Genomic DNA, 21,211 nt, shown 5'->3' on the forward strand with positions numbered 1-21,211 from the left:
TGGGACCAACCTCTGAGACATGACATGGTGTCTACTCAGCACCTGCTGGGTCTCTGCACCTCAACCAGCTGCGTGGGCAGTCCTGTGCCAGGCAGTCCCGTGCCAGGGTCTGTATCCTCAGTCGGCCATGGGGAGTTGCTGTCTCCTGGCCCTGTGGCTGCACTGTTTTTGGAGGAGGCATTGGCTGTCTGCCTCTCTTAGGCTTCTGCCAGGGTAGGCAGCTCAGTGCCTCTGTTATTTCCTGGCCTGCTGCATGTACTGCCTGGCACCTTCTTCAACCATGCTGATCTGCCCCTGACCTGGGCGGCAGCTCTGCCTTGGTACAGCTGGCACCATCAGCCTTCAAGCCACTAGCCAGGCGATAGCCCAGATCAGAGCCATGCTTGCACAGGGTTCCTTTGACTCTGGGAGTTTGTGTACCTAATGCTGACATTTTGCAGCCATTGAATGCCAGCACATGCTGGGTACAGCTGCAGGGGCAGGCTGAAAAACCTTCCCACAGGAGACTTGGTTCAGTGTGCTTAATGGGGAACTGGCCCCTCCACACTGCCCATAAATGCTTCCTGTGCCAGCTGTGCATGGCCTTGGCTCCCTTCCTGAGCATCTGTCTTCCTTCCCTGGCCTTGTAGGACATGAGACAGAAGGAAGATTAGGAAGTCACAGAGGTGAAGGTTTACAGAACTCATGGGGTGGCATCAGGTAGCCCAATCCCAACTCTGTAGGAGCAGGTTCCAGCCTGCTTCAAGAGCATTCACCATTTCTTTGCTTGGGGAAGGGCTGTGGGTTACAGGCTTACCAGGGCAAGCCACGTACTGGCTCCCTATCCCTAGAGACCCAAGTGTGAAAGGGTTGGCTGGAGGATTCTTACCAGCATGTGGGCATGGAGAGTTATCGGAGCAACTAGCAGCTGGATCCCAGTCTCATGAATCAAAATTAGGGTTGGAAGGGACCTCGGGGTCATCTAGCTCAATCCCCTGCTCAAAGCGGGACTATCCCCAACTGTATCATCTCAGCCAAGGCTTTGTCTAGCCAGGTCTTAAAAACCTCCAAGAATGGAGATTCAACAACCTCTCTGGGCAACCTGTTCCAGTATTTTACTACCCTATTACTGAGAAAATTCTTCCTAATATCTAATGTAAACTTCTCTAGCTGCAACTTCAGACCATTGTTCCTTGTTCTGTCATCTGTCACTACTGAGAACAGTCTAGCTCCATCCTCTTTTGAATCCCCTTCAGGTAGATGAAGGCTGCTATTAAATCTCCCTTCATTTTTTTTCCCTCTAGACTAAATGAACCCAGTTCCCTCAGCCTCTCTTCGCAAGTCATGTGCCCTAGCCCCCTCACCATTTTCATTATGCTCTGCTGGACTTTTTCTAATTTGTCTACGTCCTTTCAGTTTTGGACCCCTTACTACAGAATACGGGACTCCAGATGTGGCCTCACCAGTGTTCGGTAGAGGGGAGGAATCACTTCCCTTCCCTGCTGGCAACACACCTACCAATGCAGCCTAGTATGCCATTAGCCTTGGCAACAAGGACACACTGTTGGCTCGTTTTCAGCTTATCGTCTGTCCACTGTAACTCCCAGCTCCTTTTCTGCAGAGCTGCTGCCCAACCAGTCAGCCCCTGCTCCAAGCTGGCACTAGTAGCCTCCCCTTTTCTCTCCCTCCTTCCCACCCAGCTCCCCTGCCTTTTCCTTGGCTTCCCCTGTTGCTATAACCTCTGTTTGTGCCCTCCCTCCAGCTCCTTTCACTTCTCTGCCCACATATGTTTCTGCAGGGCCTTCTGCCAGCGGGAAGCTGCATGGTAGGCTGTGTGGGCAATGGTGAAAACCCTATGTGCTGTTCACAAGAAGCTGTGGATCAGCTGGGCTCAGGGAGGAGGGTGGAAGCGGCAGACTCAGGAAATCTTGTAGAGCTTAGACCTTGCCTGGTGCAGACCCATGTGCCAAAGTGGAACCTGTCTTGCTTGCTGCTCCCTTGTATGGAGGCCTGCTCCCTGGCTTGGGCTCCTGTGTTCACTCCCTGCTGAATAAGCACAGAGGAGAAGCGGGGTCTGAGTGGAAAATTAAAGGCACCTGTTGTAGACACTGCCTGAATAGGCCTGTCTCAGAAACTTCTCTTAGGAGGGGAGGGCAGATAGATAGCAGCCAAAGCCTTTAAGGAACAGCCCAAGTCACCTGGCAAGCAGGGGCTGGGACAGAAAGAAGCAGGAGTGGAAGACATGCCAACCTGCCTGTGCCTGCCAGCCAAGGGTGTAGAGGCCTCTGTGGTGGGAGGGAACAGAGTAAGAGCAGGGCCAGGGTGTAGGTTCCACCAGGTCTATTCATGGGCATCTTTGCACAGGCAGAGATGGGTAATTCTGCCTTTCTTTGGTAAATGCCCACAGTGGAGGGGTAATGTGGGACCCAGCTGCATTGCAGTCCAGCTGTTTGTGTTAACACCCTGCCTCTGGGCTTCTCCATGAAGCTGCCAGTTGTGAGGGGAGAGAGTGGGTTAACAACAGCTCAGTTATCCAGCACTCGTGAGCAGGGCAGGGCCCAGTTTGGAGACCAACCCCATCTTAACCCAGTGTTGGGGTGGGTAGCTTTCTGGCTGGGAACTTGGGGAGGATAAGTGTTGCCCACAGGGGCTTTCCTTGGAGGCAGTGGGCTCTCCGGGGAGAGTGGGGCATGCCATAGGGCTTTGTCTTGCCCTCCTTTTCCTCAGCCTGGACTCCCCCATCCTAAGGTGCCAGGGTTAGGATTAGGCTGGGCACCTCGTGTGAGATGTCTAGCAGAACAAATTGATGTCCCCTTAATGTAGCTACGAGCATTGCCTTGGTGGGGGTGACCCGAGAGTCGCCATTGGGTGCTGGAAAGGTTCCAGGCTGCTGCCTCCGAGTCGTTCCAGCGGTGCGCAGCAATGGACGGCTCGGCACGACTCTGCCCATGTGCGCCTGGTTGCAGAACCTACCCTGGCCGCGCGAGTGCCAGGCCGGTGCCTGTCTCGGGGGGCCCAGCTTCACTCCACAGAGGCGGCAGACAGGCTCCGCAGCCGACTGTCCTGCCCTACCCCAGCGCACATAGAGGCAGAGTGGTACCTTCTTGCTCTCCAGCTGTGCGTTCACGGAGAGCCACAGTCCAGCTGGCCTCTGGATGGGTGTGCGCATGCCTTTGACCCAGCTGTGCCCGGCCCCGCCCCCTCAACCGCACCATGGCCAATCCGGACGTGCGGTGCCCGTCCCGCCGCCAATGGCCGATCACTCGCTCTTCTTCGCAAGGCGCGGCTTCCCCTTCCTCCCTGCCCGGGTTCTCCAGCTGGGGCGGGCTGAGCTGGGCCGCCGCCCAATGAGGGAGGCAAGCGGCGGGCAGAACACTTGATACGTCCGCCAATGGCAGCAGCTGTCTCAGCGGCCCAATGGGAGGTGGCGTCTCAGGGGGGCGGAGGACGTTCGGGTAGTAGCTGCGGCCGGGCCTTCTGGCTGGGTGCTGATCGCTCCCAGGTACGAGGGCGTTGCTGGGGCCGCGGCTCCCTGCGGGTGGTGTGCACTGGGGCTGTAGTGGATGGTCCTTGGGGGGTTATAGTTGGGGGCCCTGGTTTGGGGGGTCCTATGGGCATGGCCATGTAGTGGCTGGGGGGTTCTGGGGCTGGGGGAAGTCCTGCGAGGGCATGGGCGGTGGGGAGTTGTGAGGGGACAGTGGGCTGTAATAATGAGGCTGGGGCAGCTGTGGGGTGTACTTGTGGCTCCAAAGGTGCAGGCATATGTGAGCTGGAGGCCGGGGAGTGTGGGCGCAGTGGTATTGGAGCCCGGTGTTCAGTCTGATGGCAGCTGTCCTTCACCTGGGTGGAGAGAGGAGCAGGAGGGTGTCAAGGATGATGAGGGGCCAGGCCGGCTGCTGCAGAGCAGGGTGGTGGGGGGAAATGTTAGCTGATCTCTACCTACCTGGTGCAGCTTTCTTCTGCCCTCCCCCCACTCCCCCCGGGCTACCAGACTGGGGCCCCTTGGCTGCTGGGACTGGTTATGGTGCCCATGCTCTGCCCAAGGGCTCCTCTGAGCTGCTTGGGTCATTGTGCCTGGCAGGTGCTCCTCTCTTCTGGTTCCCAGCCAGGCCTGTGGCTTGGGGAAGCCACAGGCTCATTCTGCTCCTCACTTGCTCCCTGCGTTACCTTTTGTGCCAGACTTGCCCCCAGAGCATTATGGAGTCCATTCTTCTGGCCCCTCTGTGGTGGCTGCCCACCTCCACTGCCTGCAGTGACCCTACCTCATTCTCCCTTAGCAAAAGCAGGCTTCTGCCACCACTCAGTAGCTGGCAGAGGTCACATAGACATGCCCATGTGTTCTGCCCTTCCCATGCTGCTTGGCTGTCTGCCCAGCTGGTGTAGAGGAGCCTGGGCAACAGGCTGAGTTGTGCGGGATGAGCCTAGGTCCTTCATGGCTTTTGGATCTATGATGCGATGACTCAGCAGGGGCAGAGATATGAGTCTGGCTGTAATGAGGGCTGTGGGGCATCCTAGTGGCCTGGGTCAGTCTGGGGTGTGTCCTGTAAGCTCAGAGCCAGTGTTCATGGCCCTTGAGTGTTCTAGACCATCTCCTTGCCTGGGTGAGGCCAGGCCTGGCTGGGCAGGGGCAGCATTCCCCCTGAATATGCCAGCTGAGACATTCTGGACTGGCTGTGGCTAGCCTAGGTGTGTCTGCCTGGGCAAAGTGTCAGGATATTGTCTCTGTGACCATGGGTTTGGGGAAGGTGTGAGTGGACCTTCCATTGGGCCTGTGTGCAGCCCCCTCTGTACCTGGGAGCCTTGAACTTGGGATACATTTGTCCTGGCACTCGCATTACTTATGGTCTTGGGAGTTGGAGTTGCAGCAGTGATAAAAGTTTCTGTCAGGTCAGGCCAGAGGCTGAAATTGGCCATCACCTTGTCTCTGGGTGGGGAAGTGCTCTGGGTGAAGAGCAGGAGCTGGAGGAGATGTCGCAGGGCTGTGGCAACAGGTTATCTGTCCTGGTCCTGCTCAGGGCCAGGGGAAGGGGGGCATGCTCAGACGCATGGGATCCCTAACCCTGGTGCCAGTAGCTTTGACAACTGTCAGTGTCACAGCTCCAGGAGCCAACAGTGCCCTCCAGGCTCAGGTCCATTATTGCTGGCTTCAGCACTTGTCTCACAGACCTGCGTGTCCTGCAGCTGCTGGTTACAGGAATGAGGAAGCTGGCACTGAGAAGAAGAACGGCCCCGCTTCTGGATTTCTTTGCTCTGACTGGATCACACAAATCTGGCACCTATAGCTCAGGCCCAGACCTGTGCATGCAGCTGAATCAGGAGGGAGGCAGGTTCCCATAGAACCCCCTGTCCCTGGAGTACTTGGTTGGGCACTGACGAGTGCCATGATTCGGCTGGGCTTTGTCAGCCATCCTAGACGCACACAGCTGAATTCCCTGAATTGCAGGGGGTGTTGGTTCTGCATGGCCAGGCCTGATTCCAGCTGTGGCCATATCCCGTGGAGGCCGGGGGCTGCCTCTGCAGCCACACTGCATCCTGTGCTCGTCACCCTGGAGCTCTGGCAGGCATGCAGCGGGGCAGAGCCCAGGCCCAGGCTGATGCATGAGAGAGGGTGGAAGGTGGTAGCACAGTTCTCTGTCCCTGTGGCTGCTGGGCCCCTTTCAGGCTTTCTTAGCATTGGGGCAGACAGTCAAGGACTTCTCTGCCTATGTGGGACTTCCCTGCTGACTCCAGCGCTTCTCGCTGGCAGAGGAAATCAGTGTCATCTGCCTCAGGGCTCCAGTCATCAGCAAAAAGGTGCTGACAGGCGTGGGGTTGGGGCCCTGGTAGGGACATAGCCCCACAGGAGGAAGCGTTACTATAACCATGGGCAGCATGAGCCACAGATTAACCTGGTGTGGGAGGACCCAGATGCCTGGGTTCCACTTCTCTTTCAGAGCTGGGGGTAGAATCTTAGGTTTGGGGTAGGGCAGGAGAGCCTGAAGCCAGGACTCCTCCCAGGTGGTGATGGGAGTATGTGGACCCTTCTGCCCTGTTGCAGGAGGTGAGGGACACAGCTGAGGAAGCCCCAGAGCTCTGGTGTCAGGGTGTGGACCTGCAGACTGGGGAGGAGGGGGGTGGGGGATGAGCACCTTCCCATGGCTCCAAGCCTCCTTGGTAACTGCATCCGGGGGACATGGGACTGTCCCCTGCTGGGGAGGGTGTTGCTGCATGGAGGTGAGAGAAGTCAGTAGTGGTCAAGGACCTGAGGGAAGCAGCTGTGTATGCACTCTCCTGGCTTGGGCTACCAGCAGTCATGTCTGTGCCCCCTCCTCACACCCTGTGCCCTGGCAGGTGGGAGACCCAGTGGTGCAGGCACGATGCCCTTGTGCCAGTGTGCAGCCAAGCGCAGTGAGTCGGACATGGAGGGCTGCTGCTTCTCAGCAGCTAGTGGCCTGCGTGTGCACCTGCACTGGGGTGGCCCAGATGAGCCCGAGCGGCACCGCAGCTACGCACCAGGCCGGCTCTGTGCTGAGGACATTTGCATCGATGTGGCCCGCAGGCTTGGTGAGCAGGGAGCTCAGACCTGGCTTGGTGGTGGGTACAGGTTGGGGGCTACAGGGCGTAGCGGGAGCTCAGCCGCTTGGCCTCTAGGTGCCATCCCTAGGATCCAGATAAGGGGTGAGGGGGGAGAAGAGCTTGGGCAGGGGCAGGATGGGGGTCCCCAGTGATCAGCCAGTGTCTTCCCCTGGCTCTGGCAACGAGGTGCTTCCTGGAAGGCTGAGTGACTGGCACTGATTGAGTCAGCAAGTGGTGACTTCACCTTCGACTCATGGCCCAGCTCCTGTCCCACAGGCTCCACTGCCTGCCCTGTCATCACTGCCCTCTCTCCTTCCCTCCACAGGGGAGCTGTGGGGTGGTCACCAAACATGGGCTGCCTTGAGCAGCCACTGCTTAGATCTTCCAGCACTTTGGAAGGAAACCAGCCCCATGTTCTCGGGGCAGGGTTCATGCTGAGCCCTGGATCACTGAGCCCCCGCAGTGGTCTTGCTCTTGTGGGGCTGTTGGAGGATGTGGGGGGGGGCAGCGGAAAGAGGAGTGGTGGTCCATGGGGATGGCTGACAGTGCTGTCTCTCTCCCACAGGCATCACACCACTGTGCTACAACCTCTTTGCGCTCTACGACCCCCAGGCGCGGCTCTGGTTCCCACCCAACCACATTTTTGAGATCAGCAAGGACACCAGCCTTAGCCTGCTCTTCCGCATGAGGTGGACAGGGGGGTGGGGGCAGCAGCAGGGACCCTGGGCAAATCTAGTATGATGCCCAGGCTGAGGCCCCCAAAGCAGAGCAAGGAGGGACTCAGGAGGGATGGGGACAACTGCAGCACAATGTGCATTGCTGTTAGTCAAGACCCACAGAGGTACACTGGGCACCATGGGGATGAGGAAGGAGTTGCCAACCCTGGCTCAGAGCTTCCCGTTTAGAATGCAGGCACTGCCAAGCTCAGCCTGTTACAGCTGCCTTGTGAACACCTCTATGAAGAGCTGCTTGTGGCTGTAGGAGACAGGCATGAGGGCTGTCACTAGCCCCCCTGACTTCCCCAGACCCAGTTACAGCTGCCTGTGGGTGGAGGGGCCCATGCTTCTTGTGATGTGGCCTTTGGGGTACAGGAGTGCAGCTGGTTGGAGTCTCAGGCCCTAAGCACAGCGGGAGATCAGAGCTTGCTGCAGCTATAGCTTCTCTCCCTTGCTGGTTGTTCGGGGCAGGCAATGCAGTGAGGGTGAGTTCTGGCACTGGCACTAGCCTGCCAGGGCCCTACAGCATCTATACCTCACACTGCCCCACTATCCCCTATTGGTAGGTTCTACTTTCGCAACTGGCATGGACTGAGTGAGAAGGAGCCAACTGTGTATCGCAGTGCCCTGCGCCACAGCGATGGCCCCGACAAGCGCTCGCCTGGAAGTGCGCTGTTGGACCGTGCCTCCTTTGAGTACCTCTTTGAGCAGGTGGGGCTGGGGGGGGGTTTAGGCCAGGGCTACATGCCCCAAAGGGTTAAAGCTGGGGGTTTTTGGCCTTTGGATGTGGCTGTTGCTTTCCAAAGATGAGGCTGCCACCCTGCTCCCAGCTCCTGCCCCTTTCCCACAGCATGTGCCAGGAGCCCCCGCTCCCAGGGCTCAGACTTCCAACAGGTCATGCTGGGCCCCAGGAGTCAGCACACCTGTATCTGCGCCCCCTTGCCTCAAGCTAGTAGGAGGCCAGGACTTGGCCCTTACAGGCACTCCCATCCCCCTGTGAAGAAGGCCTCAGTATGGGTGGGGAAAGTAGGTCCCCCTGATTATGATTGCATGACCCCCGGCAGGGGAAGTTTGAATTTGTGAACGATGTAGCATCGCTGCGGGACCTGGCAACTGAACAGGACCTTCATCGTTTCAAGAACGAGAGCCTGGGCATGGCTGTGCTGCACCTCTCCCACCTTGCTCTCCGCCGTGGCCTCTCCCTTGAGGAGGCAGCCAAGAAGTGCAGGTCAGTGCCCGGGGCCCAGCCTTTCTTCCCTCTCTTCCTACCTCCCCTCCACCCCATGGGTAGAGCCCGTAGATGCCTCTGGGATGGAGCCTGCATGGGTCTGATTATGGCCATATGCTTTGTGCTCCCTCTGCATGGGCTTTGCCCTGGGATCAGCCACCCAGAAGGGTGGTGCAGCAGATCTCAATGCAGTCCAGGTCAGTATTAGTGTCCCCACCAGACTAGGGGATTGGCTAGGGGTTAGAGCACACATGCCCAGGAGCCAGGTTGCCCAACTCACTCCCTGTCTGGGGGGAAGCACAGGGTTGGGGTAGGAGCCTGGTCTCCTGGGTTCTATGCTTAGTCCTGCTGCTACAAGGTTGGTTCACATTGCTTTCCCATAGTGATGCATAATGGAGGTGAGGGGAGGGGTTCCAGCTGCTGGTCATGGGGCCCAGGCCCACCCTAGGCACAGTGTAGAGGCTGGTGGGTTAGAGCCATGGCTGCAGCAGGTGTCTGGCCTGAGCTGTCCCACCCTCCATCCCCTCTGCAATGGCCATGGCCCTCCCTGTCATACACGGTGGTGCTGGAGCTGCTGTGGTGCCAGGCCATGGGCAGTCCAGCCTGGGGGTCACCTAGGGTCAGGAGAAGCAGCCAAGACCTGAGGGGAATATGCAGAGTCTGTGTGGGGAAGATCTGTCTGGGGAACCAAGTCATCAACCCCAAAGGGTTGGGGTGAGCATGGCGTCAGGAGGCAATCAGGTCAAGGAGCCAGGAGATCAAGTCCATTGAGTTGGAGAACTGGAGGATTAGCCAGACTCAGGGTCCATGAGCAAGTGGGGCCAGGTAGCTAGAGAATCCGTTGGAACCAGGAGCAGCACAAAGAGAGGGTGCAGCAGCCTTAATACCAGGTCGAGCCTTGCTGCCCAGATACTTCCTCTTCTAGCTCCGGGGTTTCTTTTGGAAGGTGTGAAGGGTTAGCTGGGCCCTCATCTGCCCAGTGCACTGCTGAAGAGGTGGTAGACCAGGATAGGTAGCAGTGCTGCCAGATAGGCCAAGGTCCTAGGTTCAAGGCCATGGCCTGATGACTATACTCACAGGCTTTGCCCCCACCAACAGCTTCAAGGACTGCATTCCGCGGTCCTTTCGCCGGCAGATCCAGCAGAGCAGCTCCTTGACCCGCCTGCGGCTGCGCAGTGTCTTCCGGAGGTTCGTGCAGCACTTCCAACGGCACACAGTGGGTGCCGGACGGCTGACAGAGCAGGACGTCATGTACAAATACCTGGCTACATTGGAGACCCTAGCACCCCGCTTTGGTGCTGAGCTTTATCCTGTTCTTGCCCTCAACACTTCCCGTGAGGATGACCGGACTCCACTATATGTCAATGGGGGGCCCCCCATGCCTGTGGATGCCATCCCACCCGGTGACTGCTTGTCCACCCACGAGGTCCTGGTCACCGGCACTGATGGCATCCGGTGGCGGTCTGTGCCTGTTGAGGTAAGTGCCACCCCATGCTAGTTTCCCCCCTCCCCCCACAGACACCTGCCTCTCTCAGCCCCGCCTCAAGCTAACGCCATGTCTACTTGGACCAGGGCAGGGTTCCCCAGACAGGGAAACACAGAGAGGTAGTGCGTGGGGGACCCCAGCCCTCCCTTCCACCCCTGGCTACGGAAGGGTCCTTGGTGTGGCCTATGGAGCTTCACTGCTGGTGTGAACCATGGATGTGTCCCTCCCACCTCCCTTGGGCCCTCCTGCGTTCCCAGGCCTGCAGACAGTATAGCCCAGCCCCCTGGGAGAAGGAGACCCCTAGGAGCTGTAAGAGGGAAGGGGGGACAGGACCCAATGCAGGGGGCCATGACTGTGACCCAGCCACGTTCTGGCCCCACAGGTGACAGAGAGTCCCCCACACCGGGGCTACTTTGGGCGGAAGGGAAGGAGCAAGGAGCCAAGTTCCCGGGCACCCCCTACCCTGGCTGAGCACTACGAGCCCAAGTGGGTGCAGTTCTGCGACTTCCAGGAGATCACACATGTCGTCCTCACCGGTGCCTGTGTTGGCATCCACCGCCAGGACAATCAGTGCCTAGTGGGTGCTGGTCCCCGATGCCCCTAATCCACCCCTCATGTTCTGCTGGGGGAGAGTGGTGGGGCTGGCCACCGAGAGCTGAGATGCTTGGGTTCTGTCCCTGCCATGGGAGAGGGGAGTGGGGTCTGGTGGGTTGGAGCTGAGGAGGCTGGACCCTGGACACCTGGGTTCCCTCCCTGCTTTGGGCAGGGTTTTGGGGACTGGTGGGTTAGAGCTGAGAGGTCTGAGAGCCCAGATACCTGGGTTCTGTCCTTGCTGTGGGAGGGGAGTGGGGGCTGGGAGTGAGAACCAAGAAGGTTAGGAGCCCAGACACCTGGTTCTCTCCCAGCTCCACCCAGCACCCCCAGGGCAGTTGGTTCCTTCTGCATCGGTTACACCAGAATGGAGGAGCAGCAAAATGCAGTCACGGCTGTGGCTGCTGTGGACATTTGTATATGCATGTTTTCATGTGATGCTGGGTGCAGTGTACACAGGATAGATTCCAAGTTCGCAGTGCCCTGACTCTACCACAGCTCTGACTCTCTATTTGACCCTTATCAGGGCCTGTGGGAGTTGCTGCTGGGGGACCCAGCCCCACTCAATGGCTGTAACTTGGCAGGGCCCTGAGACTTGCCAACACCCCTGTCCCCCCTCCCCCAGGAGCTGGTGCTGCCATCGCCTGAGGTCGCCCTGTCCCTGGTGTCACTGGTGGATGGCTACTTCCGGCTCACAGCTGATGCCAGCCACTACCTCTGCCACGAGGTGGCCCCCCCTCGCCTAATCATGAGCATCCTCCATGGCATCCATGGCCCCATGCAGTAAGTGGCTGCTTCCTGCTAGCAGGGGCAGGGGTAGGTGCCGGGGCCAGGAAGCATGGCCCAGAGCCCTGTGTGGTGCTGGGGCTGGAGCAACCACCAGGGCCTGTAAGACGCATCTCCCTTGCTCTTTCTCTGTGCCCTAGGGAGGAGTTTGTGCTGGCCAAGCTGCGGCGGGAGCCACTGGAGGATGGGCTGTACATGCTGCGCTGGAGTGGCATGGACTTTGACAGAATGATCCTGTTGGTGGCTAAAAGGAGCTGCCCCCAGGTGAGGTGAGGGATTCCCGGGTGTGGGGTCTCTGCCCCGGCTGCTGGTTTGGCTGCCTCGTCCTGGCCCAGGCTGACCATGGGTTGTGGGGCCTCTAGGTGACTGAGTTATGGGCCTGGTGCTAGCACAGGAAGCGGAGGTGGTGAGAGTCACGCTGGTCCCAGCTCTCTGGACTCTGTCTTCTGCAGAGCCAAGCTCAGCCCCGTAGCAGGGTACTGAGGGGTGTTACTCTGAGCTGTCATGCTATGGTTGCTGCTAGTCTCTGGAACTCAGCTCTCCCTTATCTGGCCTTGGCCTGAGCCTGCCACTTACCCCAGAGCCAACATGTGGCTCTTGGTGCAATGAGGCTGGTCTGTGTTCCAGCTCTCTAGAATTTGTTTGCCTGTCCTCCCCTGCCCCCCTCGCTCCCTCACCAGGAGCTGTTGCTCCTCCACTGGCCTGCAGCCACCTCTGGGGTGGATGGGGTGGCCCACTGGCCCTTACAGCTGCAACTGAACTAGGAGTGGAGACTTTCAACAGAGCCCTGAGGCTTCTGCAGGGCTGAGAAGTGGGGATCTGTCTGAAGGGGTTGTGCCTTGGGGCTGGAAGATTTGTCCTGTAGTTCTCAGGCTCGCCTGCAGGCTGCATATTCTAGCCAGCAGCTGCTGTGAACCACTGAGGCAAGCTTCTGGGCCGCATATGGTGGTTCACCTGGGAGCCACACATCCTTGGGGCTGAAGTTCACCCCCCTGAGCTGCTGGCTGCATGGGGAGGGCCGGTCTCCTTAGGACTGAGCTGTGTACAGCTGGTGGGTGCCTCCCTGTCCCCTCTGGGAGGGAGCTGCGGGGGAGTAAGGGATCTACATGTTCTTCATCTGGCTGCCCTGGTGCTCATGGCTGTCAGCTCAGCTGTGGCTGCCCAGGCAAGGCAATTGAGGCTCAACGCTACCTCCTACTGCCTGATGGGGTTTTGACTCAGCCCCTGATGCCTGGCCCTGCTCCCATCTGCCCATCCCAGGGCTCTGGGACACAGGCCTCCTTGCAGTACAGGCAGTTCCGGATCCAGCAGAAGGGCGACACCTTCGTGTTGGAGGGCTGGGACCGGGCTTTCCTCTCTGTGCGCCAGCTCTTGGACACACTCAAGGGTTGCACCCTCAAGTCAGGCAATGAGAACTTCACTGTGTGCCGTTGCTGCCCACCCAAGCCGGGAGGTAGGAGTCAGGAGGCCATGGGGTGGGCACTGGGGATGCGGCCTGATCTCTGCCCCTGGGCTTCTTATTGACGTGGGCAGGGGAAGGTACAGGGTCACCAGGCTGAGGGGCACTCTCACCTACAGAGATTTCAGACCTGATCATCACACGGAAGGTGAAGGCTGGTGCCAAGCCTGTGCTGAACTTTACCCAGCTGCGCTTCCACCAGATCCGCAAGGATGAGATCACTCAGGTGGGTGGATGCCCCTTCTCACCTCCACCTGGTAGGTGACTGCAGGGTTTGCAGGGGGCCCCAACAGCATAAATGTGGGCACGTGTTTCTGTGGGATGCAGATTGGCCTCTCAGCAGAAGAGGCTGAGGGAGCTGGGAGACCAGGCCTGGACTGGAGGGAGGCACCTGAAGGGCACCTATAGCCGTTGGGTGATGCTCTGCTCTACTGCAGGGTGTCAGTGAAGGGGAGGGGGGCTATGCCCAGCCTGGCACTCACAGGCATCTCCCACAGAGGGCGCATCTGGGGCAGGGCACATGCACCAACATCTATGAGGGGTTGCTGCATGTGTGCGGGGGTGTGGGAGCCGATGATGAGGCTGAGCCCTTCCCCCCTGAGCCGAATAACAACGGGCAAGAGCTGCGTGTGGTGCTCAAGGTGCTGGACCCAAGCCACAGGGACATCGCGCTGGTGAGCAAGCGTAGGGCACAGGGTGGGGGTGGGGTGGCAGGGAGGCAGCAGGAGGGTGCCTCTCCCTCTGTGGATCCTGTCCTGATCTTTGTCCTGTGCCTGCAGGCATTCTTCGAGACGGCCAGCCTCATGAGCCAGGTCTCACATGTGCACCTGGCCTTTGTGCACGGTGTCTGTGTGCGGGGCTCTGAGAGTGAGTATCTGCATGAGTGCCCCCCTCCCCTGCTGTGTGGTACTGCTTATGGAGATGTGGCACATGCAGACATGATGTGGAGAGATGGCATGTTTTCAGAGATGTGCCACCTGTGTTTATGTGCAAGTGGAGACATGGCTCATACTCAGAGATGCGGCCCAAGCATCCAGACACGCACACAGGAACATGGCACATGCAAGTGCAGAGATGTGGCGTGCACACACTCGGATGCAGCACAGCATGCAGCGATGTGATGTGGCTTATGGAGAGACGTGGCACAAGCATGCAGAAATGCGGAAACACAGCATGCACAGACACAACACATGCACAGAGGTGGCACCTGCTCTTCTCCCCTTGCTGCAGAGTGCCGGGGAGCCCTTCTTTTCCCTCCCCTCTCCTTCCCTCCCCCTCTTCTCCTCCCCAGGGCCATCTTGCCCTCAGCACCAGATGGTGAGGCTGCCAGCCTGAGTGGTTGTGATGCTGTCTAGGGCCCTGGGCTGTCAATAAGGAGCCCCTGTGCTGTCTCCCCAGATATCATGGTGGAGGAGTTTGTGGAGCATGGCCCTCTGGATGTCCTGCTGCGCAAGGAGAAGGGCCGGGTAACCGTGAGCTGGAAGATCACTGTGGCCAAGCAGCTGGCCAGTGCCCTCAGCTACCTGGTGAGGGGCTGCATCTGGCCCCAGGCATCCCCCAGGGTGGCTGTGGGGTCCTGGGGCTGTACCAGCAGCCAGTGGATGGCAGGGCTTGCTCTGCTGGAACTCCAGCATCCGGTGTCCAAACATAGAGTCCTGTCTACTGGTCCCTTGGTCCCTTCCCCTCACCTGGGGGTGAAGCGTCTCAGGTCACACACTCAGTCTCCAGTCGCCAGACCACCATAGGCAGACCCAGGGAGAACCAGGAATGCAGTTGTCCTCCTACCTCTCAGGTCCCCCTTGCTCCTTTGCTGCTGCTCAGGTGGGAAAACTGAGGCAGGGCAGCTGTTCCTTCGCACATCGGGGTGGGGCAGGAAGGACCTAGCGGTCTATGTGGGGCCAGGGATGGCTGACTTTGCATTTGTGTGTTGGCAGGAGGACAAGAACCTGGTGCATGGGAATGTATGTGCCAAGAACATCCTGCTGGCCCGGCGGGGGCTGGAGGATGGGGCCATGCCCTTCATCAAGCTCAGTGACCCGGGCATCAGTTTCTCTGTGCTCTCTCGAGAAGGTAATACCACCCTTCTCCAGGCACTTGGGGCCATAGCTTGGAGCTCACTGGTTCAGAGGTCTGGCGCCTGCTGCCCCCAACTCCCCCTTGGCTCCCCGGGGTCTCCCAGCCTGCCACAGATGAGGGTAAGGAGCATGCATGGGGCTGAATTGTGCTGAGAAGGCACCCCAAGCCCCCAGCCCCATTCCATCCTGAGCCCCAGTGAGGCTGATGGTACAGGCATCAGTCTAGTTCTGGGAATCACCAGCAAGCTGAAGCCAGGGCTTTCCACTTCTGGGGCCCTGAGCATAGGTGGGGAGGTGTCATCACCACTTGACAGGTGAATGCCTCTGAGGACTAAGAAAACAGCTGCTGTGAATGGTGCCTAGGACAGGAAGTGGGTTATATGGAGAATGTGTCTGGAGGAGTTGAAGGCACAAGGCTATGGGCTGAGCTGAGTGTGGAGCCTGAACTGTCCTAGATCCTGAGGGCCTGGCATGTCTGTATGGACAGACAAATGCCTGCAGTCCCCCACAGCCCTTCATGGAAGGAGGGGTTCCTTTCCTGGATGTAGGTGTAGCAGCTGTCCTCTCCCCCACCGCCACCAGCACAGCCCCAAACATAACCCTATATGCTCCTCCTTTCCCTACAGAGCGTGTGGACCGGATCCCGTGGATCGCACCTGAGTGCGTGCAGGTTGTGAGCAGCCTCAGCCCTGCAGCTGACAAGTGGAGCTTTGGCACCACCCTGCTAGAGATTTGCTTTGATGCTGATGTCCCCTTGAAGGAGCGCACCCAGCCAGAGGTAAGGCCCGCATGATAACAGCCTTAGGGGCGCTTGCCCACTGGCCCTGACATGATGCCCTTGACAGCTGGACACACTGCTTAGCATCTCTGAGTCCAACTCAGCTGTGGAGTCCCGTCTTCCCCTGTGGCATGTGTGTAGAACCACACTGCAAAGCCTCCAGCCCCATACTGCTCTGGGGACTGCAGATGGGGCTTCGGGACAGATGGAGGGAGGGGGGTGCTGCATGGGCCTGAAAGGAGCCAGGTGGGGGAGGGTGGGGTGTGGGACTGGACGACATGGAGCCACCATCCAGCCTGAAGGGGCTGACGGGGTGCATGCCGCCTTACAGAAGGAGCGCTTTTACGAGAAGAGGCATCACCTGCCTGAACCTTCGTGCCGGGAGCTGGCCACACTTATCAGCCAGTGCCTGAACTATGCTCCTGGAGAGCGCCCCTCCTTCCGCACCATCTTGCGGGACCTCACTCAGCTGCAGCCACACAGTAAGAGCTTTACTGTCCCCTTCACTCCCCCAGCAGCCACCTGCTCCAGCTGTGCCCAGGACTCCATGTCTGTCTGGCCAGGGGAGGAGCTGGGTGCAGGGTGCTGAGATCCCATGCTTCTCCCTGGTGAGTCTGGAGCATGTTGAGCTGACACCTGGAGCCCATGCACTGTTTTGCAGACCTCCTGGACATCAGCTCTGTGAACCCTGAGTTCCCTGTGTCGGACCCCACAGTTTTCCAGAAGCGCTACCTGAAGAAGATCCGGGAGCTGGGGGAGGTGAGTGGGGCTGTGACTGCCCTGAGCTCCATGGATGGGAGGGGAATGGGGGGTGGAAATGCTGTTGTGTACCCAAGACACAAGCTAAACCTTGAGTGCGGGGGGTTGGATGCAGATGTTGGGCCATGGGGTGGTGCCAGTTTGGTCGGGAGCTTGGCAGGGACAGGGCCCTTGCACTTGTGCTCAGTTACTTATCACAGCTGCCCCATGTCTCAGTGCTGCTCTAGCCTGGAGTACTGGACCACAGGGTGTCCCCATGCAGGCTCTGGCTGCAGCATGAGGAGACCATGCCCTATGCCAGGAGCTCAGAGCCCATGTTTTTCCCTCCCCAGGGCCACTTTGGCAAGGTCAGCCTGTACTGCTATGACCCCACCAATGATAGCACTGGTGAGATGGTGGCTGTGAAGTCACTCAAGTCTGGCTGCAGCCAGCAGCTCCTGGCCAGCTGGAAGAGGGAGATAGAGATCCTCAAGACACTCTATCATGAGAACATCGTCAAGTACAAGGGATGCTGCAGTGAACAAGGTACTGTCCACCTCAACGCAGCCCTGGCCTGACCTAGTCCCCAACCCTAGACCAGGTACAGGGGGCACTGCCCAGCCCTGGGTTTCTCAACTCCCTTAGCTACCGTGCCTCCCCCACCCCGAGCCTCTTGTCCCTTCAGTACCTGTCAAGAGGGAAGTGCAGTGCCTGCTTAGGACTTCCAGATGTACCACTAGCAACAGGCGCAGGCCCAGCTGGCCTCTGGGCAGGGGCACATGGCACCACGGGGCAGGAGGGATGTGTGAGCAGGCTGCCCCAATGGCTATGCAGAGGCTGGCTGCTGGTGGGAGGTGGTGGTGCTGCCGTGTGGGGCTCAGCCTCAGGCAGGACGGGGCTGGGGCCTCATGTGCCTCCTGCATCTCTTCCAGGGGACAAGATTGTGCAGCTTATCATGGAATATGTACCATTGGGCAGCCTGCGGGACTACCTGCCCAAGCACAATGTTGGCTTGGCCCGCATCCTCCTCTTTGCCCAGCAGATCTGTGAGGTGATGGCCCTGGGGGGAGAGTTGGGGCTGGGTTCCCAGGGGCTAAGGTAGAGGAAGTGAGCATGGTCTCTGGGTCATAGTGGGAGGAGCTGGGAGTCAGGAAACCTGTGTTTTCTCCCCCAGCTGTAAAGTTGAGGGGCTAGTGGATTTTGGGACACCATGGGTTCTCTTGGCTCTGGGAGGGCAATGGGGTCCCATGGTCAGAGGATGGGCATCAGGACACCTGGGTTCTTTCCTGAGCCTGTGCAACCTCATGTCCTGAAGCTGAGGCTGCTGGTGCTCCATGCAGGGCATGGCATACCTGCACTCGCTGCACTATATCCACCGGGACCTGGCTGCCCGCAACGTGCTGGTGGAGAATGAGAACGTGGTGAAGATTGGGGACTTTGGACTAGCCAAGGCTGTGCCTGAGGGCCACGAGTACTACCGGGTCCGTGAGGATGGCGACAGCCCTGTTTTCTGGTGAGTGGGCATGGGGGCCATTGGAGGGAAGGGCAGGGGGCCCCAACTTGGGGCAGAGCAGCCAGTGTATACCCCCTCCAACCTGGTGTGGCTCAGGGAAGCAGCGGCCCATGTCCCTGCCTGTTGGGCCTTGCTCTGCTCAGGGTCCCTACCGGTTGCCATGCACAGGAACTGCCATGACTGCAGGCAGCACTGAGCCCCCCAGGGCTCTTCCAGCTCCAGGCAGCACTGTCAGGCAGCAGTGGGTTCAGCATGATTCCCACCTTCCGGCCCCCCCTGGCAGGTACGCGATGGAGTGCCTGAAGGAGTGCAAATTCTACTATGCCTCTGATGTCTGGTCCTTTGGGGTGACACTCTATGAGCTCCTGACGCGCTGTGACCCCAGCCAGAGTCCCCCAGCGGTGAGTTCCCAGCAGCACAGGGCATGTGGAGGGAGGAATGTTTCTTCTGCTACAACCCAGCTTCACTCACGGCCTGCACTTTTCCTGCCCCCTTAGAAATTCCTTGAAATGATCGGGGCTACACAGGGTCAGATGACAGTGCTGCGCCTCATCGAACTGCTGGATCGTGGCAAGCGCCTGCCTAGCCCCAAGGACTGTCCCTGTGAGGTGAGGTCTCCGACGTCCCTCCCTCCCCATCCCAGAACCTAGTAGGACCATGGGTGCTTCTATGGCCTCAGGGAGCTCCTGGTGCCAGGCAGAGGCATGGGGTCCATCTTGGCTGGGGAGAAACTTCCCTGCAGCCTAGCACATACCTGGTTTGGATCAGGGCAGGCAGCTGCTTGGGGCTGTGAAGGGTAGGGGGAGGGAGAGAGTGTGTATGTGGACATGCATCAAAGGTCCCCAGACCATTCCCATTTCTTCCCTTCCCTTCCCCCAGATCTACCGCCTGATGAAGAACTGCTGGGAGGCTGAAGCCTCCTTCCGTCCAGCCTTCCAGAACCTGGTCCCTGTGCTCAGGGCCTTCCATGAGAAGTACAAGGCTCAGGCCCCCTCAGTCTTCAGCCTGTGCTGAGTTGCATACCTGAGATGTGCTCGGGGGATGGCTGTCACGTAGTCCAGCTGCATGCTGCCTCAAGCACAGGGCTGCTGCTGGGTCAGGCAGCTGCCCATGGACCTTGCCAGAGGCCGGGGAGTTTGGCTCCCCTGGCACAGAGCCTCTGTCCACCAGCCCTGCGGGAGCAGACGAGACATGAGGCCTCTGGTCTGCAGTCCAACCAGGACTGTAGGAAAGTGCCGTGGATGCAGCCAGTTGTGGCTCCTTGCCCTCCTGCAGGTCTCTTTGGCCCTGGACATGGCTTTGGAGGTGTGGCTGTAGCCTGGTGCACATCAGCTGCTGCAGCTTGTCAGGCTTCGAGAAGAGCCTCTGCCTGTCTGGGGTCCAAGCTGTGCTGCCTCTGCCTGGCGGGATGGGAGAGTGGCAGCTGAGGCCACTGGAGCATGGACCCTTCTGCAGCACCTGGCAGAAGGGGAGGAGAGCTGGGGTTCAAAGCCTTAGGGCAAGCCCTGTGCAGCCCCCACTGGTCTCTGCAGTGCCCTCCTGCACCTCAGTCTGTTTCCCCATCACCTTTGTGCCTGCCCTGGCAGCACCCATTGTTGCCCACCTGCTGCCTTTGTACACAGCCTGACCAAAGCCCAGAGGCCCTTGGCCAGGGCCATACACCTATTGTGAATCTGGCTGGTAACCTTCTGGTCTCAGGCCTGGCACCCAGTGCTGTGATGACACCAGGCCTTTGGGGCCATGCCCTGAACCATGGTATCCTGAGGCATTCGCTCCACCTACCTCCAAGCCAGTTCCCTTCAGCATTTTTGTCTCCCTTACCCACACCTGGCTTGGGCTTTCTCCAGGGCAGCAGCCCCCCCCCCTTCTGTGGGGGGAAAGCAGCCCCTAGCAAACAATGTTTATGGCACTTTATTTGGAGGGGGGGGTCCCTAACTTCACTCCTCTAATCACATGTGAGTCTCTGAGTTCTTTGTCCCCATCCCTTGCAGCTGGGGGATCCTACCATGGGCCATGAGCACAGCAGGGGCAGATGTTATGGAAACCCTTTTGCAGCCGGTCACCATACATCATTCCTTCCACCCTCCTTTCCTTCTGCTTGCCTGGCTCTCGAATTCTGTCCTTCAGTGCATTGTCAGCTCCCACTTGTGGACAGAGCAGGTGACTACAATGCCCTATGGAGGAGGGAGAGATCATGCCAATGTCCAGCTGCTCCCAGCCTGTGCTACTGGCCCCCAATCCACACTGTCCCTCTGTACAGCTCCCCTGTATTTATTGTTGTCTGCCCTGCAAATGTCACTGAATCCTCCTCACCTGTGTCATTGTCTGGAGGACAGAGCAGAGCTGCCAGCCACCCAAGCCCACCTTCCCGCAGCCTGTGCCTGAGCCTTTTAAGCAAAAACAACCCAGCTGCGTGCCTTGCATTCTGTCACTGGGCAGAGGCTACGGCTCCCTTGGCCCTGTAGGGGCCTGGGGCACATTGCTCACCACAGCCTCCCTGCCCTGCCTGAGCTATTGTACTAGACTTGTTTTCTATCAGGTTTCTATCAGGGCATGGGAGACATCACCTGACTGAACCTACGGCTCCTCATGCTGCCCCAGCCATAGCTGCTCCCTGAGGAAGCTAGCTTGTTGCTGGTGCCACTCTCAATTGTCTCCAAATAAATCACTGTCAAGAATGGTGATGACTCCTGTCTTGTGTGGGGATGGGCTGCAAGGCAGTTGGCAGAGGAAGGAGGCCATCTCTTGCCAAAGGTGTTGGGTGTTTGTGTTGCTGCTGCACTTGCAGTATGAAGTGAGATCAGCTGTAAGCTCCCTTACACTCATGCAGTCTGCCCTACAGCCTGCAGGCTTTGCTTTGTTGCAGGATTTCAATTGCATGGCTAGGGCAGCTGATCAGCCATGTTCACTCCTGGCCAGTTCTGGATGGGAAGCTACTTTATTTGTTAGCTACTTTAAGTCCTACTTGATTTATTAGCGGACAATGCTCGGCTTTTACCCACCAGCAAAGGATCAAGAATTGAGGTGCATCTCATGAGGCAGCGATTCTCAGCAGTTTGGTTCAAAGGGAAGCTCGTCCTTCTTTATGCCCTTTCAGAGCCAGGTGCGTGGTATGAAAATAACTATAGTACCAGCCAGGACAGCACCTTGTGCTCATGGGTGGTGGGAGATCTACTTGGCGAGGGTAGCAGGGCCTGATTTGGAACCATGTCTTGGGCTGGCTTCCAACATGGCCAAGTGTCAGGTCATGGTTCCTTGTCCAGTCTCCCAGGGATTCCCATTCCAGTGCTTGCCAGGCCCAGCCCTG

At 58.7% G+C, this 21,211-nt stretch overlaps 1 protein-coding gene across 4 annotated transcripts; it reads left to right on the top strand.

Annotated features, from left to right (window-relative positions):
* The first annotated feature begins 10 nt into the window (after nucleotides 1–10).
* Nucleotides 11–20,584, top strand: TYK2 (tyrosine kinase 2). Of its 4 annotated transcripts, XM_090059071.1 has the most exons (24): nucleotides 11–3,481; nucleotides 6,310–6,522; nucleotides 7,100–7,223; nucleotides 7,817–7,961; nucleotides 8,315–8,478; nucleotides 9,577–9,955; nucleotides 10,347–10,541; nucleotides 11,181–11,338; nucleotides 11,482–11,605; nucleotides 12,602–12,794; nucleotides 12,920–13,026; nucleotides 13,298–13,474; nucleotides 13,580–13,667; nucleotides 14,199–14,326; nucleotides 14,735–14,870; nucleotides 15,502–15,653; nucleotides 15,985–16,135; nucleotides 16,315–16,412; nucleotides 16,745–16,937; nucleotides 17,324–17,442; nucleotides 17,732–17,904; nucleotides 18,188–18,305; nucleotides 18,402–18,512; nucleotides 18,784–20,584. In XM_090059071.1, the coding sequence occupies exons 2-24, from the start codon at nucleotides 6,336–6,338 to the stop codon at nucleotides 18,916–18,918; spliced, it is 3,555 nt and encodes a 1,184-aa protein (XP_089915197.1). In that variant the 5' UTR covers nucleotides 11–3,481; nucleotides 6,310–6,335; the 3' UTR covers nucleotides 18,919–20,584. The 4 variants fall into 4 exon arrangements, with proteins under 4 accessions (XP_089915197.1, XP_089915199.1, XP_089915198.1 ...); XM_090059070.1 differs by lacking the exon at nucleotides 11–3,481 and having other exon boundaries at nucleotides 3,664–6,522; XM_090059072.1 differs by lacking the exons at nucleotides 11–3,481; nucleotides 10,347–10,541 and having other exon boundaries at nucleotides 3,663–6,522.
* Nucleotides 20,585–21,211: the final 627 nt, after the last annotated feature.

This window comes from Crocodylus siamensis, chromosome 8, assembly GCF_052110815.1.
Source record: "Crocodylus siamensis isolate JL-2025a chromosome 8, ASM5211081v1, whole genome shotgun sequence".
Lineage (NCBI taxonomy): Eukaryota > Metazoa > Chordata > Crocodylia > Crocodylidae > Crocodylus > Crocodylus siamensis.